This window comes from Microtus oregoni, unplaced genomic scaffold (assembly GCF_018167655.1).
Source record: "Microtus oregoni isolate MIOR12 unplaced genomic scaffold, Mior012 000006F_ref0000085, whole genome shotgun sequence".
Lineage (NCBI taxonomy): Eukaryota > Metazoa > Chordata > Mammalia > Rodentia > Cricetidae > Microtus > Microtus oregoni.
Window position 1 is genome coordinate 26,117,125 of NW_024543065.1, and position 19,051 is coordinate 26,136,175.

Genomic DNA, 19,051 nt, shown 5'->3' on the forward strand with positions numbered 1-19,051 from the left:
TTAATGTGCTGATGGATAAAGCTTTGGCATTCCACGCGAACATATATTTCAAGTTACCACTTTGACTGTGATAAACAGAAACTTTTTATTTTTAGATTAAGAAAAAATAAATATGCCAGGCACCATGGCACATGGCTGTAGTCCTAACTGTTCGGGGGGCTTAGAAAGTAGAATCACTTTAAAGACAACATGGCACAAGCCCGTCCTCCTAGCTGCTCTGGGGCTTAGAAAGGAGGCTTACATTTAAGCCCAGGAATTCAAAGCTACTTTGAAAAAAATAGTGAGACTGTGTTTTTCAAAAGAAAAATAAGAAATGTTAAATCAGGGTTTGGGGAAGAGGGGAGCTTAGAGGCAAGAAAAAGGATAAAATTTGTAATTTAAAATAAAAGGAATGTCCTATCGGTCCAGGGATCTCTCCTAAAGATGAAATCAAATAAGGTGTAAGGTTGTTTACCGCAACCTTATTTCTAACGTCTAAAGATTCAGACATCCTCAGTGCCCCTTAGTAGGTGAACAGTCACCTACTACCACACACCATGGACCCCTTAGGTCATCAGTCACCTCGGTCACAGCACCCACACACCATGGACCCCTTAGGAGGTCATCAGTCACCTCGGTCACAGCACCTACACACCATGGACCCCTTAGGAGGTCATCAGTCACCTCGGTCACAGCACCCACACACCATGGACCCCTTAGGAGGTCATCAGTCACCTCGGTCACAGCACCCACACACCATGGACCCCTTAGGAGGTCATCAGTCACCTCGGTCACAGCACCCACACACCATGGACCCCTTAGGAGGTGTCAGTCACCTCGGTCATAGCACCCACATACCATGGGCTATTCTGTAGCTTTAAGACAGATGAACCTTCCGCACTCAAATGCAATGCTCTCCCAAGAAAACTATTGACTTAAAGCTACAAAGTGCAAAGCAGTGTATGTGGTAAGCTGCTGGTGCGGGGAGAATAGTTGGATTTTTCACAGAGCACCTCTGGAAGGAACAGAGGAATTCAGTAGCAGCAAACCTTTAGGAAGTTCTCACTGCTTATTCTTATAACTTTATGTTATATGCTGATATAAAGTAACTTAAAATTAATATTTAATTGATGGCTTTTGAAAAAAGTATCACTTGAATTAGAAGCAAGTCAGTGCAGAAAAAGGAGTAAATGGTTAAGAAGTACTAGCAATTGATTCTGTGTGTTTTCACATTCCAGGTTGTAGATCGGAGTTCATTGCATCCTTGGGAATATTTAAACATTTTATAGTGGTATCCAAATACAGAGAACAAAGCAGAAAATCAGTCACAGTTTGAGGAAGGTGGTTACTAAGAGTCATTCTGTCAATTTTACTACAGGTATATTTGCCCTGTGTTTTACAAACAAAAAAGAGATATGTGGGTTACATGTATGAAACTCTGGATCAGAAGGACCCATTATTTGATGCAAAAGGAATAGAAACAGTCAGAAGAGATTCTTGCCCTGCTGTTTCTAAGGTAGGTTCTATATATGTTGTTTATAACAGTGAGATATAAGTAGTAATGAACCTGGTATAGATGTAAATGTCCTTAAACGTGCATTTAGTTTAAGGACACAGAACTATGGGGGGGGGGGGATAAGTGAGTTTTGAGAATTTTATTTCTAGTTGGAAACTATTCTACTTCAGTGCTTAGTTTCAGACTTCTTCCCATACCTTTGTTCTCTCGGAATTAAGAGTTTATTGCCTGTCGCCTTTGATGATAGAATAGCTTCTCATATAACAACTCCCACAATGTATGGAGCAACATGAAGATGAGAAGCTACAGACCCCTCCTAAGTAACTGAGTTCATTCCAAATTGACTAGAACTTCCTCTGTCAACCCACTTTGTGTTGGATTATGTCATATCACACATACTTACAACACAGAAAACTGTCGCTTACAAAGCTATAAAAAAGGCTGATTTTTTTTATTTGACTCATTGGTAATATTAAATTTTTCTTTATCTTTTCTATAGCTAAATTGGGTTCTTTTAGTACATAAGGTTTGGTCCTGTTTCTCACGCTTTAAGTGCTTCGACTGTTTAAGAAAAACAAGTTTCATGTTTTTCATCACATGGCAAATGTTTCATCAGAACATCATTCCAGTATGATTTTTCTCAAGCTGTGTGATATTCTTAGAAACAGCAGGCTATATAACATCTCAAACTTCAGTCTCTAATCATTTTTATTACCTAATCACAAGATCAAGGGCGTGTACATGCGTGTGTGTGTGCGCGCGCGCGCGCGCGCGTGTGTGTGTGTGTGTGTGTGTGTGTGTGTCTGTATTTGACTCAATACCCAAAAGCTTTTTAATGAAAGTACAATGATAATGCTGAAACATACCGGGTGCTAGTTTATCTTTTCTGCATCTTTTTGTTTTAAGATACTTGAACGTTCTCTAAAGCTGCTGTTTGAAACAAGAGATATAAGTCTAATTAAACAGTATGTACAGCGACAATGTATGAAGCTTGTGGAAGGGAAAGCCAGCATTCAAGATTTTATCTTTGCCAAGGAGTACAGAGGAAGTTTTTCTTACAGACCTGGAGCTTGTGTTCCAGCTCTTGAACTTACAAGGTAATGACACACACAACAGCCTAACAATCCTCAGGACACAGCCAGGACATTGCAGAGGCCACCTGCAGCAGTAAGAGAAAAGACAATAGCCACGATGCAGTGTTTCCCACACTGATGTTCCCTGTGCTCTGTAAGATCTCCTCTTCTGGGCTTTTCTTAGGAAACTAAATGCAATACAGTTGTGATGTTTCTGATTACATTTGCTTCTTCCGTAGAATCACTAAGCCATCCTTATTTTGAACTGCCAGAGCAGGCATTTAGATTTCTTTCTGCAGCAGATTGTTTAGTCAGTTCTCTCTTCTTTCCCTGTTAGATAATACTTACTAGGGTCTCACACCATTCAGTTCATGGTGCTGTAGAGAGTAAGTTTCTACGTGACAGCAGCTGAGCCAAGTGTATATAATTCTTAAAGAAGCAGCACTCTAATTTGAAGGTAGCCCTGTAGATTGCTCATGGTTTCTAGCTTAATTCTGAATTAATTTGCTGGGAAGGTGCCTTCTGTGACATTCTGACTATGTACTTCATTTGGGTTTGAACAGGAAAATGCTTGCTTATGACCGGCGCTCTGAGCCTCGGGTTGGAGAACGAGTACCGTATGTCATTATTTATGGGACCCCCGGACTGCCCCTTATCCAACTGATAAGGCGCCCAGCAGAAGTCCTACAGGATCCGTCTCTGAGACTGAATGCCACCTACTATATCACCAAGCAAATTCTTCCACCTCTGGCAAGAATCTTCTCTCTTATTGGTATTGATGTCTTCAGCTGGTATCATGAATTACCAAGAGTAAGTTTACTAAATAACGCATGTCCTATAAATATTTCAAATTTCAGTATATTATTATTGGAAGAAGAATATAAGCTAGGAAACTAAGGTTAAGACTTCAGAGAATTTGTGCTGACTGGCATATAAAATGCTATATCTTGGTTAGAAGCCAGGAAACTGAGGGTTTTTTTTTTTAATTGCCAAGACTAACAAGAATTCTAAGTCAATGACATTTCTAAGATACTTTACTCCTTAATATTTATTCAAAATGATTTTAGATGGCACCATAAGACTCCAAGAACAGAATATATTATTTCAATGTAAAAAGAGTACCAGATCCCTGAAATAAGTATTAATGTCAACTGAAGAATTCTTGGGTGACATGTATCCAGTTAAATTTGAAATGATCTGGCTTTACTTTCGTTGGACCTTTACACTCTGCAGACTAACAAAACAAGGTAGCTGATGATAGTGTAAGTTCATGGGCTAAACCGATAGTTAAGTGGCTAAGAGCACTTGTTGTTCATATAGAGGACCCAGGTTCAATTCCCAGCATTCACATAGTGGCTCACAACCATCTGTAGACCAGTTCCAGGAGATCCAACAGGCATGTATGTGTTACACATACACACAAGCAGACAAGACATTTATACACATAAAGTAAAATAAATAAAATCATTTTATTATTTATTTTTTAAAATCATCCAGGTAAGTAAAGGCTTTGGTCCCTTCTATACCCCAGTATCTAAAACAATAGTTATTCAGCATTTGTTGAATGAAAGAAAGAAAAACCTGTAATTAAGGGACTAGCTGCTTGCCTGTGAAGACCACCCACCCAGACTTAACTTCTGAACTGATGTTGTTGTAGATCCAGAAAGCGACCAGCTCCTCCAGAAGTGAACTGGAAGGGCGGAAAGGCACTATCTCCCAGTATTTCACCACTTTACACTGTCCTGTGTGCGATGACCTGACTCAACATGGCATCTGTAGCAAATGTCGGAGCCAGCCTCAGCATGTAGCAGTCATTCTCAACCAAGAAATCCGAGAACTGGAGCGTAAACAGGAGCAACTTGTGAAGGTACAGCCTTGCTTAGTAGATCTGAACTCCCAAACAAACACTCTTGACTCTTCAGGGAGATAGTATCCACTCTTCAGTGTAGAGTGAGATATGAAACCAATATGAAAAATGAAGTAAGGATTCTACACAGATAAACTTCTAAAAGTCTAAGAAATGCTACAGTTGGGGCTGGAGAGATGACTCCGGTTAAAAGTGCCTGTTGCTCTTGCAGTGGACCTGAGCTTGGTTCCTAGCTCCCACGTGACAGCTAAACTGCCTACAACTCCCATTCCAGGGGATCCAGTGCCCACTGGCATCCATGAGAGACCTGCATGAATGTTATACACATAAGCTCACTCAGAGGCACACACACACACACATACACACACACATTAATAAATAATCTTTAATTAACACTGCAATTTAATTAGTAAAAATGACTTAGGTTATTTTTGTTTAGTTTTGGGTTATATAGGATAGTGTGTTGTTTATTGAAACCTAGATTACAGTGGGCATTTATACAATTTCTTTTATTTAAAAATAATAAAGGTTCTAGCTGATTTATCACTTGCCATTTTCATCAAACTAGTCATCTTAAAGATGGATGAGTGAACTTGTGAAATCTACAGTTCTGAGAATCCAGATAGAAAATAGATAATGAATCAAATCTTCCTGATAAAATGCTATAATCACTCTTGCTGATAGGTTAAGTAATTTGCATTTTATGGTCCCAATAAGTAAGTGGCTAAGCTGGACTATTAACATGAAATATAACAATTACATGTAATTCTAGTAAAAATAAACAAGCAAACCTCTCTTGATGTAAGTTAAAAAATGAAATCTAAGCAAAAAGTGTCTCTCTGTACCCATTTCTTGGTCATACTGTGCCCTTCACATCTCCCATTCAGAGGACTTGAGGATCACTACTCTTCCTGTGAGTTTATCCCCTGATAAACAAACCTTTGTTATACTCCATTCTGGGAGTGTGGAACTCTTTTGTATGTCAACACATGAATATACCTTAATCTTACCTATGTTCTGGTCTTTGAATCCCTGTTCCCTCTTTCTAAAAATGTTTTTGTTCTCCCCTTGTGATCACCTGAGAAGAATCAAGTTTAAACAGCTGGACAGGGAAAGCCTTCCCTGTAGTAGACTTCTGCCATTCTCCCCGCTTCCTGTAACTGAAGCTCCACCTGATTCTAGCCCACACTGGTGGCGGTGTGGTAGACATATTGACTGAGTGAATGGGCAACCTCCTGCTTAGTCCATGGAGTTCTTACCATCTAGTGCACTAGTTGAGTGGTCCTAGTTAGTACAGCTACTTAAGTCACTGGGAACTCCTAGCTTTATTTGTTTTACCAGCTTCTATCATGTGTCAGCAGCAGCTAAATCTCAGAAAAACTCTCCTTGGATTCTGGTATCATATGTTGGCAAGAACAGAACTTCAGACCTGCTGTGATCAAGCGTGAGTTAGTCTCTTCTAGGATCTCTTTGTCTTCTGCTGCCAGTGAAAAACACCACTCTAGATGATGCCATCAGTTCAGAAAGTACTCACCTTGCCAGTAGGTCTCACTTCTCACAAAGATATAGCTTAAAAGAAATGATAGCATTTGTAAATAAAGATGGAGGAATGGTTTAACGTCTTTCCAAAGACTCTAAGCCGAGCATGGTGGACATGACTACAATTGAGATAGTTAAAGTGTGTGTGGGAATTTTTATAAATCATCATTTACCAGGCACTCAGTAAGAAATGGGAAAATAGTAATAGCTTTTGATAGCTCTCTCAGCCCAAGATTAGTCAAGGAATTAGAAATACAACTGTGTTGGGGCACTTGGGAGGCAGAGACAGACAGACCTCTGAGTTCGAGGCCATCATGGTCTTCAGAGCTAATTCCAGGACAGCCAGGACTACACAGAGAAACCCAGTCATAGAAAAAAATAATAAAGGTACAGAAGGTTGAAGTATCATAAACTAATTTTTATGGTTGTGTATCAAACTCTGAAACACTAAATTAGGCAATATATATCTTAGGTGTTTATAGAGTGTTTAAAATTTGACCTCGTTGGGGCTTGTTCATCCCTTCCTGCTCTTTCAGTGTGTGAGCACCCACACACGTCACACACACACACATATACACATAAATAATAAATGTAGTAAATCTACTTAACAGTTGCTCAGATAGAATTGCATGCTCTAAGTAGGGAAAGATAAAAACACTGGAGGATGCAAACACTCATTCACACCAGTGCCCAAGAAGAGGAAAATTGAGAAGGAAAGTCATAATTTTCTCATGGCAACTGAAGCTCTGCATTGCCAGTATTGACTTTGATCAAAGCATTGTGTTCATTGTCCTATCCTTATAATGTGGTAGTCTTTGTCGTCTGTGGTAAACACTCAAGTGATTTAAGCTATTTTCTTTTCCCTTTTCTTCCTCCCAACCCTCCCATATACCTCTCCTTGTTCTATTTCCAGTTCATGGCCTCTTTTTTCATTAATTATTGCTTCATAATTGTATACATATATTCATACATATACACATACATTCTTAAACACAGCCTGCTCAGTCTGCATAGTGTTACTTTTATATATGTTTTCAGGACTGACTGGTCAGCATAGGATAACCAGTTGGTGGGGTCTTCCCAAGGGAAAGACCATTTCTTCATCTCTCAGTATTCCTGTAGTTGCCTATAGTTCCTTTGTGTGGGGTTGAGGCTTCTGGGCTTTCCCCTGTCCACTTTAATGTTTTCTATTTGATCAGGTTATGTATGGGCAGACATGCTGATAGACTTTAGAAGTGTAGCTTCTGATGTTACAAGGAGACACAGTCTCACAGCAAACTCCCTGGCCCTCTAGCTTTTACAGTCTTTCTGCCCTCTCTCCCACAGAATTTTCTGGACTCGAAAACTCTGTTTTGATATGGTTTTCTATAATGGTTTCAGTCTCTTGCATGAAGGGTGAAGACTTCACTTACCTGTGGGTATAAGGACAGATATCTAGAATGTAGTTAGAGATCATACTACTTTAGTAAAGTGGTGGTTATAGATTTGCCTCCAGGGTCCATGATCTCACAATGATATTTTTTTAATATCTGCCTTCTAAGCTAAAATGCAATCTTGCTTTTGTATTGTTTGAATTTTTAAACTTAAGTATGAATCAAGCTATAACACTCAGGGTTTAAATCGCCAGTAAAGCCTTGGAAGTAAACATTTGAGCTAAATTTAGCAAGCTGCATATTCCAGCCTAGATTATTTACCAGACAGGCACAGAGAGTTCTTAAATATTCATCAGTGTGTCCTGGCACCTGAATGTAACTGTAGCACATACAGCTGCAACACAGAAATGCTATATTGGGGAATAGATTTGAATCTCTTAGCAAAGATCTAATTAGCAAAAGCCTTCATAGAACAGTATGCTCCATCTTTGCAGAGTATGTGCTTCTAAGCAGTTCGCTGTGGCAGTAACTAACATTGTATACAATGACCCGTGTGCATTGGAAAATGGATCCTTCAGTTGACATGAGGTGTTTTAGAGATAAAAATTTCAGTGCCTTGTGAGCCATCTTTAAACCAGAACCCCTCCTACAAATAAACTAGAGCTGTAATTACAGTGAGCTCATTCATCTCTTGAAATAGTCTAGTGCCGTTTGTTGCTGCTTGCTATTGTGTCTGCTCTCTCCCTCACTTCTGAAGAACTCCATGACTCAGCTCATCTTCTTACCTGAGCCTCCAGAGTAACTAGGACTGAATGCTTGCCACTTGAGCTCCCTTTTCTTTTTCTTTTTCTTTTCTTTTTTTCTTGGGGGGGGGGGGGTCGAGACAGGGTTTCTCTGTGGTTTTGGAGCCTGTCCTGGAACTAGCTCTTGTAGACCAGGCTGGTCTCGAACTCACAGAGATCTGCCTGCCTCTGCCTCCCGAGTGCTGGGATTAAAGGCGTATGCCACCACCGCCCGGCTTAATGTGTAGCCCAGGCTGGCCTCAAACTCGTGATCCTCCTGCCTCTGCCTCCTTCAGCAAATCCTACCGGCGTGCGCCACCACAACCGGCTTGAGCTCCCTTTTCTAACCACACAGTTGTTCTGTATTTCCTTGACTCTGAGGAGTTCTCACTAGTATTGGTTTAAACTAGTTTTTCATGTTTAATATCATTTTAACTATGTCTGTGACTATCATTAAACTCTGATGATTATTTATCACAATGCTTCCCCTTTTCTAGAAATATTTACTGTGGCTGATTATTTTTAAGCACTGTTTTAGTTAGGGTTCTATTTCTGTGAAAAGACACCATGACCACAGCAACTCTTATAAAGAGAAACATTTAATTGAGATGGCAGTTTACAGTTTCAGAGATCTAGTCTATTACCATCATGGTAGGGAGCATGGGGGCTAGGAATAGTGTGGCAGATAGATAGGCAGACATGGTACTGGAGATCTTGATCCGAAGGCAACAAGTGAATTGTCTCGTTGGGTGTAGCTTAATCATACATAAGTCCTCAAAGCCCACCTCCACAGTGATACACTTCCTCAAACAAGGCCACACCCACTCCAACAAAGCTGTAACTCCTAATACTGCCACTCCCTTTGGGGGCTACTTTCTTTCAAACCACCACCACTGCTGAGAGCTACTGGTAGCAATGGCTTTTACCAGAGGCCATGGAATTATGCAGCAGGTGACAACTAGTGTTCAGCCAGTTGGCCCACCAAGACGAATGACCCTCTTTTGGGGAGCCCCACTAGGCAAAGTCCATGGGGTTACTGGCTATGGAAACTAGTTGTTTTCTGTCTGTAATTTTTCTCATATGCCACTTCATTTCTTCCCCAAGAACTGTATTTCTTCCCTAAGAACAGCTATGGGTGTTTTCCCCACTGCCTGTGTATCTCTCTCATGTAAACATTCCATCTATTGGGCACATATATAGCTGTGGATGGTCAGGAAGATGATTTCTGTTTAAGGATTATGATGAATAGAAATAATACTAAGATATCTTTCATTATTCAGACTGACATAGAAAGGTAATGCTATTCTCAGTCACAAAGACAGCTAATTTGGACTTCAGAGCAGACTGGTTGCCCCTGAAGACAAATACACAATGTTTATTGCTGAACCAAGTCAGAAATGAGGCAACTTTGGTAGACACAACTCCTTGTCTAGCAACTGAAACTTTGTGCATGTACTCCCTACCACTCACGGTTCTGCTGTCTGGGAAAGAGCTACATGCATGGCCAAGCATTACTTACTGGCTGATCATTGTGACATCCCTAGCCTAAGAGAAACTGCATTACCTAATCCTGTGTTATGAGAATGGGTCAGGCCCTGAAAATGTAACATATAATTGTCCAGATTTTGGCTGTGAGAGAAGTGGCAGCAGTATAGACAGGAGAGGCTGAGGGAGTAGAGCCAGAGATATGGAGGCTGTAGAGTTACTTAGAGAAGCTGCTATGTGGAATAATGAGGAGCCTAGGTAGATCTATTTAGGGATCTATGTAGAAGAGCAAGAGAGATTTTTATAGAGGATTTTTTTCAAGGTGAATTAAAAGAAAAAGTCCCCATCGTCTATTACTGTTGCAACAATATTTAAAAATCCAAAGTTCAAAGTCTCTTCTGAAATTCATGCAATCTCTTAACTGCAATTCCTATAAAGTAAAAATTAAAAAAAACAGATCACTAATGTCCAACATATAATGGCACAGGATATACATTGATGTCCAACATAAAATGGCACAGGATATACATTGCCATTCCAAAATATAAGGAAGGGAGCATAGTGAGGAAATACTGGACCAAAGCAAGACCAAAAACCAGCTGGGCAAACTCCAAACTCTGCATCTACATGTCTGATGTCAAAATGCTCTTCAGATCTCCAACTCCTTTTGGCTTTGTGGACTGCAACACACTTCTTTCTCTTGCACTCCTAGTTAGCAACTCTCCTCAGCAAGTATACCATGACTCTGGCATCTGCAACATCTTGGGTTCTCTAGAGCAATCCAGGCTTCAGCTTCACAGCTTCACAAAACGGCTTCTCTAGGCCTCCATTCAAGTATACACATGGCCTGGCCTCAGAGACTTTCCTTGGTTGTGGAAGTAGATTCCACAATCCCTTTCTTCTGCCCTTAACTCTAAAGCCAGAACCATGTGACCAAAGCTGCTAAGTTCTGCTATTTGCTGGGGCTGGAACATGGCCCCTTTGTTCAATTACGTCTTCACCAGCTTTCTGTTTTCAGTGGTTTCTTTCACTGCCTAAGCTTGGCTGTCCTGGAACTGGATCTGTATAGACCAGGCTAGCCTCAGACTCAGAGAACTTTTAATTATATCTTCACCAGCTTTCTGTTTTCAATGATTTCCTTCACTGCTTAAGCTTGGCCATTCTGAACTTGCTCTGTACACCAGTCTGGCCTCAAACTCAGAGATCTACCAGCCTCTGCCTTCCAAATGCTGGGATTAAAGGAGTGCACCACCACACCTGGCTCTAAACTTTTAATTTCTTTTCACAAGTTGGAAACTTAGTTGGGTAGGATCTTTCCCTAAGGTCACCACTCCCTTTATTCCATTTCTTAATTTGTTTATCTCCTTGAACACAGTATTTAGTTCTATTCCACTTCCTGGTGCCCTTTTTCTTAATGTACATTTTGTATTTTTATTTGTTCATCTTGCTCCTTTTCCTTATAAATCCTTATCAGAGTTAACGCTATTAAACGCATGATAGCATCTCTACTCGGCTGTTTTGAAATTTGGCCATTTTAAAGTTAAAACTTGGCCATTTTCTTTCAAACCACCACAATGACCAAGGCAGCTTTTAAGAACAAACATTTAATTGAGGATTGGTTTACAGTTTCAGAGGTTTAGTTCATTATCATGGTGGAAAACATGGCAGCACACAGGCAGAAATGGTGCTGGAGAAGTAGCTGAGAGTCACCTCCTGATCCACTGACCGAGAAAGAGGGATGTGGAGAAGAAGAGGAAGGGAGGGGACAAAGGGTCTTATGCATCCCAAGCTGCTCTCAAAACTTGCTGTGTAGCCAAGGATGATGTTAAACTCGTACTGATCTTCACCTGTAGCTCTGGCCTGCTGTTTATAGGCGTGCACCAATACACTCAGTTTATGCACATGTAACACTGGGGGTTGAATCAGTGACCCTCATGCATGCTAAGCAAACACACTCAAATGCCTCTCTTCTACCTCTTTTGAGATAATCACTGTAGATTGGCATCACCATGTTGTGTGCAACACTAGAACTTTTTCTTCCAATGTGTCTACATGTTGGTACCTGTTTGCAGGTTTTGTTTATTTCTCTTCCCCTTCTCTCCCAAGCCCTCTTATGATCATTATTATACCCATTATTTCTGTGAGATGTGACTAATTTTAATTTCTATACATGAAAATGTGGTATTTTTGTCTTCTATATCTGGTTTATTTCACTTTGTTGCATCCTTATTGCTACAAGTGACAGGTTTTCCGTTATTACTGAATAATATTTCATTTTATAGGTATGCCTTATTTTTCCTATTCATCTGTTGGTACATACTTCAGGTGATTCCACATCTTAATTATTGACAATAGAAGTGACAATAAACATGAAAGTTGAGTGTTTGTTTCATACAGTGATTTCATTCCTTTGGATATATACTAAGTAGTAGAAATAGTTGCATCTCCAGGCATGGTGGCACACACCTTTAATGCCAGCACTTAGAGGCAGAAGCAGGCGGATCTCTATGAGTTCAAGGTCAACCTGGTCTACAAAGTGAGTTCTAGGACAGCCAGGACTGTTACACAGAGAAACACTATCTCAAAAATTAAAAAATAAATTAATTAAAGTAAAAGTAGTAATTGTATTATGATAGTTTTGTTCTGAATCTTAAGGAATCACTGTACTGTTTTCTGGTTATCTTTTTTAAAAATAACTATTCTAATTGGTATTAAATGATATCTCATTGTAAATTTGTGTGTTGGCTTTAGTTTTTTGAAAGAGAATATTATAGCCCAGGTTAGCCTGGAACTCAGGATTCTCCAGCTTGAAGGATTACAAGAACATGCCATCACAGCAGATCTCCACTGTGGTGTTGTTTATTATTGCCTGCTTGTTAGTCATGTTAACTGCTTCTCTGGGTTTGCCTTTGAGTTTGTGTTCCTTGTCTGGGTATTTCTTATCGCATGAATGGTCTTCTGATATTATCTCCCATTCCACTACTGACTGTTTCCTTAGCTATGCAGAGCATCTTAGTTCTATATAATCACATTTGTGTACTGTACGTCTGTACTACGGGAATTCGCAAGCCAGGAAAGGAGCCTGGAGATTTAGACACATAGAGACAGACACATGGGTCTTTCTTGAAAACCCCAAGAATGTCCTCTTTATTGTGTTCCAGGGCAGCTTATATAGGGATCCTTGATGTGGGAGTCCCCTCTGTGTGCTATGATTACCATTAATGAATAAAGAAACTGCTTTGGACCTATAGCAAGGCAGAACTTAGATAGACAGGGAAAGCTGGACTGAATTCTGGGAGAAAGGAGGGCAGAGGGAGAAGCCATGGATCCATTCGTTGCTGGAGATTAGATGTGCTGAAACTTTGCTGGTAGGCCACAACCTTGTGGTGATATACAGATTACTAGAATGGGTTAAACTAAGATGTTAGAGTTAGCCAATAAGAAGTTAGGCCAAGCAATGATTTAGTTAATAGTTTCTGTTTTCGGGTGTAAGCTAGCTGGGCGGCTGGGAAGAACAAGTGGGGCCCCCTCCCTCCAACAGATCCTTAACTGATAGCCACGCCCCAGCCAAACCCACCAGAAACCACTCCTCTGCCATCAGGAACTTTTTGTGAACTAGCCTTTAGAAATACCTTGCTCATAAACAGTAAGCAAGGTTTCTGGGAGATTAAGCAGATGAAATTTTCTATACTGAATTAAGCTTGCTGGTTATCTGAGTGAGCAGAAGGGATTTAAAAATGTATTTGCATAAATACATAGATGTTTTTCTTACCGTTTTATCTGTTTTTCTTACACTTTCAGATATGCAGGAACTGTACAGGTTCCTTTGACCGACATATCCCATGTGTTTCTCTCAACTGCCCAGTACTTTTCAAACTCTCACGAGTAAACAGAGAATTATCCAAGGCACCATATCTCCGGCAGTTACTGGACCAGTTTTAAGTTATCAGTATCACAGAACTCCAGGTGCTATTTGTTCAGTGTTTACCACTCAACTCCTCTGCATGGTGCTTTTCAACATCCATCCAGTCCAAGATGTCCATTGTCTGTCTGTCATCGAAGACTATGAAGATTTCTGCTAACTGAATTAAAAAGTATACATGTTGATCTCTGAATAGCTCACTTTTTACAATGTACAAATTTCTCATTCTTTCACCTTTTAACCTTGTTTTATAATAATGTAAGTGTTGGATTTGCTCCAGTTTATGTACCATCTTGTAAATCCATTTGAACAGATCACGTTTACTTCCCCGTGGAAGGAACACTGAGAACCTCTTAAAAGAAAGTCATTCGTGTGTATTCCTTAAACTGTCTGTATCAAGACGTGTTGCTTAGAGATATCCACTCACTTTATAATTTTGACTGCAAAATATTTTGTAAATACACTTTTTTACTTTTCAAACAACTGAGTAAAATAATGTGCAATGAATTTTATACAATGATTTTCACGTTGTTGGTATATCTCCTCTAGGTTTTGCTTGACTCAAAGGTAGATTTGTTACTTTGATCAAACTGTGCAAATAGTACCATGTGTAGCATTTTTTGAAACATTCTTTTCTAAAGACCGCTGTCTTGCTTTAGCTACTAATGGGGCATTGTGAGGAACTGTGCAAAGACATTTTTGTTACAAACCTGTGGGCCTGTTGCAATACTTTAAAAATAAAATAAAAAAATTTATTCCATTTTGCTTGTTTTGTATAGACATTTCTATTGCTTCTAAATATGCTTAAAATATTTTCTTTCCTTATGTACTGTACAGTTAATCTTATTTGCCATCCCTTGAACACAAATGTGTATTTAGGATATTTGTATAACTGTATAAAATGAAAAAGGAATTATGTGGTCAGTGCATTGTTTTTTAAACTGGAAATCATTTTGTTTTAAGAGTTAATAATGGAAACCAAATTGAAAATTGAATAAAATATGAAATATAGTGCTGTGATTTTTATCTTGCCATAAGTAGAATTCTCTTCATCTGTTCTATAGGCAGCATGGGTTCCATCTAACCCTAGGTGTTCCTGAATTTTAATGAGGTAAAACCATAACAAAAGGATGGTTTTGGGTTAAAAGCATGAACATTCTTTTCTCTGTCCAGAGGGCTGGATTGAACAGAGATGTTTTCAGCACACACACACACACATACACACACACACACACACACACAAAAAAAAAAAAAAAAAAAAAAACAAAACAAAACAACCTTTTAAATCTATATTTGGAAAACAACCAAAGGAGATTTAAATTTTGAGGCCTGTGACTAAACAGTAGCTAGCTGTTTACAAGGTTAAATTAATAGCTTATCAGAACTACATTGATTAATATGTTAAAACTTTGAATTTTTTAAGTCAAGGATAATATAACAATAGCATAGCCAGAGGGAAAGAAATCTGAAACACTGCTCATTCACACAGCTTACATCACTTCCTCAGACCTTCACAGCTTGTGTTCACACACCTTAAATGACTTTCTTAGACCCTCACAATTTACATAAACTTTAAACTTTTCCTTTTTCCATCCAAGCATTTACCATTAGACACAGATGATTGATTACTGAGAGCAGTCATTGAAATTTCAGTAAGTTCTTTTATTTATTTATTTATTTATTTATTAAAGATTTCTGTCTCTTCCCGGCCACCACCTCCCATTTCCCTCCCCCTCCCCCAATCAAGTCCCCCTCCCTTGTCAGGCCAAAGAGCACTCAGGGTTCCCTGACCTGTGGGAAGTCCAAGGACCACCCATCTCCATCCATGTCTAGTAAGGTGAGCATCCAAACTGCCTAGGCTCCCACAAAGCCAGTACGTGCAGTAGGATCAAAAACCCATCAGCAAGTTCTTTTAAATAAAGGTAAATTTAGTTAGTAAATAGTATCATGGTAGCTTGAGTATTTACATTCAAACCCACTTTGTGAGTTTCTCTTTCAGCGTGGAACCTGTGAGTAAGCCTTCCTCTAGAAAAAACAGGCACTGGTTTTTACATATGAAATGGACTGACCAAGCACCTGCAGCCTTTTGGAGAGAAACTTGTTGCTTGCTGTTGCTAAACTGATAAAGTGAAGGCCAGCCATCAACACCATCAGAGACCTGAGAAGGGTAAATTTGAGCAGAAAATGTAATCCAAATGGCCTCTGTGTCAGTGAAAGTGACAGAGACTAAGCCTCTACCTGGATGGTTACTGTATGCTCCTCTGTGGTCATCTTGATGGTTTTGTAATCCAAATGGCCTCTGTGTCAGTGAAAGTGACAGAGACTAAGCCTCTACCTGGATGGTTACTGTATGCTCCTCTGTGGTCATCTTGATGGTTTTCTTGTGGGCAGAGGTTGTCTGTCTTCGGCTGACCCACAAGGTCTGAGGTTTTCCTGTAGATGAGGAATGTGGGAAAACTAACCTGCCTTCATAAGGCAGGGTAAGGCAGTCAACCCTAATGTGTTCACAGTTGTCGCAGGGCCCTGGCAGCAGGCAAGGCATGGAGCACTTCTTCACAGTGACCAGCTTTGTCCCATTTAAAGCAAATTCCCAGTGGAGTTCATTTGTACTCCCATCATCTTCGCTGGAGGTAACCTTAGGGGCTGGCATTTCTGTCTATCGAGGGAAGCTTTTTTCATTGAATATTTTAAATTCTTTAAGGAGTTTGAGGGCCATCATGTAATCTATTAAGTATGCCTGATTTTTAAATAAATTTAGTTTTGACTTACTTTTGGAGTAACTAAACATCATATGTTATACCAGTGGTTCTCGGCCTGTGGGTCATTGCCACTCTGGGGGCACATATCAGATATCCTGCATATCAGATATTTACATTACCATTCATAACAGAAGCAAAATTAGAGTTATGAAGTAGCAACAAAAATAACTTTATGGGGCTGGAGAGATGGCTCAGCAGTTAAGAGCATTGCCTGCTCTTCCAAAGGTCCTGAGTTCAATTCCCAGCAACCACATGGTGGCTCATAGCCATCTGTAATGAGGCCTGCTGCCCTCTTCTGGCCTTCAGGCATACATGCAGAAAGAATATTGTATATATAATAAATAAATACTTAAAAAAATAACTTTATGGTTGGAGATCACCACAAATGAACAATGTTAAGGGTCGCAGCAATGTTAAGGTTGAGAACCACTGGCATCTACAGAAGGCAAAAGGTCCTTGTACATGAATCCCATTTGTATTTCACGTGACTACAAGGATAGTGGTCCTTGAGCACATATCTCAATTATCTTCAACAGTTTACAACAAGCTCGTAACTTAGAAAATAAAGACTTTATAGTTTTATCCCTGTTAAGTTTGGGCCTTAAAAATTTGAGATTTAATTGATGATCCTTTAGCATCAAAATAAAGCTTTAAACACTGAATAGAGTCCACAGAGAAACCGAGAACTTAAAAAACCATAAATACAGTCCACAGAGAGACTGGAAATCTTTATTTCCTGACCCTTTTACTGTGTACCTGTATAGAATATCACAATTTTTGTATAACTCAATTTATTCAAATAGCTAAAGCTTAACAAAGCAAAGAAAAAGAGGCTATGTTGTTTCTTATCTGAAAGTTTCTAGAAGCCTGGCGTTAAACACAGCAAAGACATAAATGGCTAGATCCACATCTCTAAGTCAGTTTTTGTTTACGTACAGAGACATAACTGTAGGAATTTATAAACCTTCATTGAGCATATTTTATTCATCAAACATGCTGTTTCTTTTCTGAAATTTTTACTCTCAAGACAAAATCATACAAAAATCCATCATAATCCATAATATCTTGGAGACCTGCTGTTGCCTCCTTATTCTAAAAAGAGATACACTGAGAAACAGAGGGCTCAGTAGGACTAAGAAGTTTTATGACTGCTTAGTTGCTTTCTACCCTGTGATGATCTTAATCACGATGGTGGTGAAAGTTCATGGCATTTGCTCTCTTTAACCTTAGGAAAGATGGCTGCCAGCTACATGGTTGCTGTTTATTCCCAGGTGAACCCATCAGGCATATTACCCTCCCCCTCCCTTTTTTTTCCATTTCCTAAACAAGAGTTGAATCCAAGTTATATATACAGTATACCGTAGCAGATCTATTCCTCTAAACAAGAGATGAGGGTCAAGTTAATATTTACCTTGTGGACCCTCTCTCCTGGGCTTTGATTCCAGGAGGGGTGTTGACACCAGTTAATTCCCAGCCTTTAGAAAACACTCTTTGCATCCTTGGCAGGTCAGTATCAGTGAACATTTCATTAGAGTTCAGCTTCCAGGTGCTATGGCACAGTATTATACTTCAGGATAATTCATCCTCAGATAAACAACTGTAAATATGATACTTCACTGTTACATGGGCAGGTGGTTTTGTGATTTTTTTTCTAAATGTGAATTAGTTGATACATAAATACCTTCAGGGGCCAAGTAACTAAAATGAATTCAGAGACCTGGGAAAGTACCGTTGTGAGTGAACCATGAAAAAATGTGGTGGCTCATGCCTTTAATACCAGCACTCGGGAGGCAGAGGCAAGCAGATCTCTGAGTCTGAGGCCAGCCTGGTCTACAGAGTGAGTTCCAGGACAGCCAGAACTGTTCTGTAGAGAATCCTTGTCTCAGAAAACCAAGAGAGGGAGAAATAAACTGAGCATTGGTTGACTATTAAAAAAAAAAAAAAGTTGAATCCAAGTCACATACAAACATGGGGTGCATTAAGATTACCTAATTTCCTATGTGTAATTAAACCATCAACTTTTGTGACAAATTTTAAGATGACATTTGTCACAGACTTTAACCACACCCAATAAATTTGCAAATCCTGAGATAAGAGTTTAAACAAAGGTCTTAAGAGATTTGTTTTCTAGAGCAGAGAGCAAGAAAGAATAGAGATTTTTTTAAGAGTGGAAAGTAGAAAAAGCTAGAGATAAGAGACTTGGAATCATTTGCTTGTGTGGTAGCAGAAGTTGTTACAATCCGACAATTTGGTTTTGTTTCGTTTTGTTTGGCTGGCTGGTTGGTTTTTCCGAGGTAGGATTTCTCTGTGTAGCTTTGGAGCCTGTCCTGGAACTTGCTCTGTAGACCAGGCTGACCTTGAACTCATAGAGATCCACCTGCTTCTGGGATTAAAAGCGTGCACCACCACCTTAGAAATCTAGTGTGCAATCTTTGGCCGTCGTCGAGCTCTACCGAGAACAAGCTGTTTGCAATAAGACAGTGAGGCTTTAATGAAACCTCTGAGTCCAAGGAGCCCAAAAAGATTAGAGAAGGAAGGGAGGGTGGCAAACAGGAACCCCACCAGTGGGGGAGGGTTCAGCATCCTAGAGGACCAGGAGGGCATGGAGAAGCTGCCAGGTGTACCTGCAGGAAGGACTTAAATGGAAGTGTAACAATGGGCTCACAATCACAGAATCTACGGGTCTTCCCATGTTCCTCAGCATCCTGAAACAGCTGGCCTGAAAAATAGAATGCTTTTGAAGACAGTTTCACCGC

General features: G+C 39.7%; 1 protein-coding gene across 3 annotated transcripts in view; it reads left to right on the forward strand.

Moving 5' to 3' along the window:
* Rev3l (REV3 like, DNA directed polymerase zeta catalytic subunit) overlaps nucleotides 1-14,547 on the forward strand; it is a 141,374-nt gene extending 126,827 nt beyond the window's left edge. For all 3 annotated transcript variants that reach the window (XM_041654071.1, XM_041654072.1, XM_041654073.1), the window contains 5 exons: nucleotides 1,358-1,495; nucleotides 2,402-2,592; nucleotides 3,132-3,378; nucleotides 4,226-4,435; nucleotides 13,416-14,547. In XM_041654071.1, coding sequence (XP_041510005.1) covers nucleotides 1,358-1,495; nucleotides 2,402-2,592; nucleotides 3,132-3,378; nucleotides 4,226-4,435; nucleotides 13,416-13,556 — 927 coding nt within the window. In that variant the 3' untranslated portion in view covers nucleotides 13,557-14,547. The remainder of the gene's footprint in view (nucleotides 1-1,357; nucleotides 1,496-2,401; nucleotides 2,593-3,131; nucleotides 3,379-4,225; nucleotides 4,436-13,415) is intronic.
* Nucleotides 14,548-19,051: the final 4,504 nt, after the last annotated feature.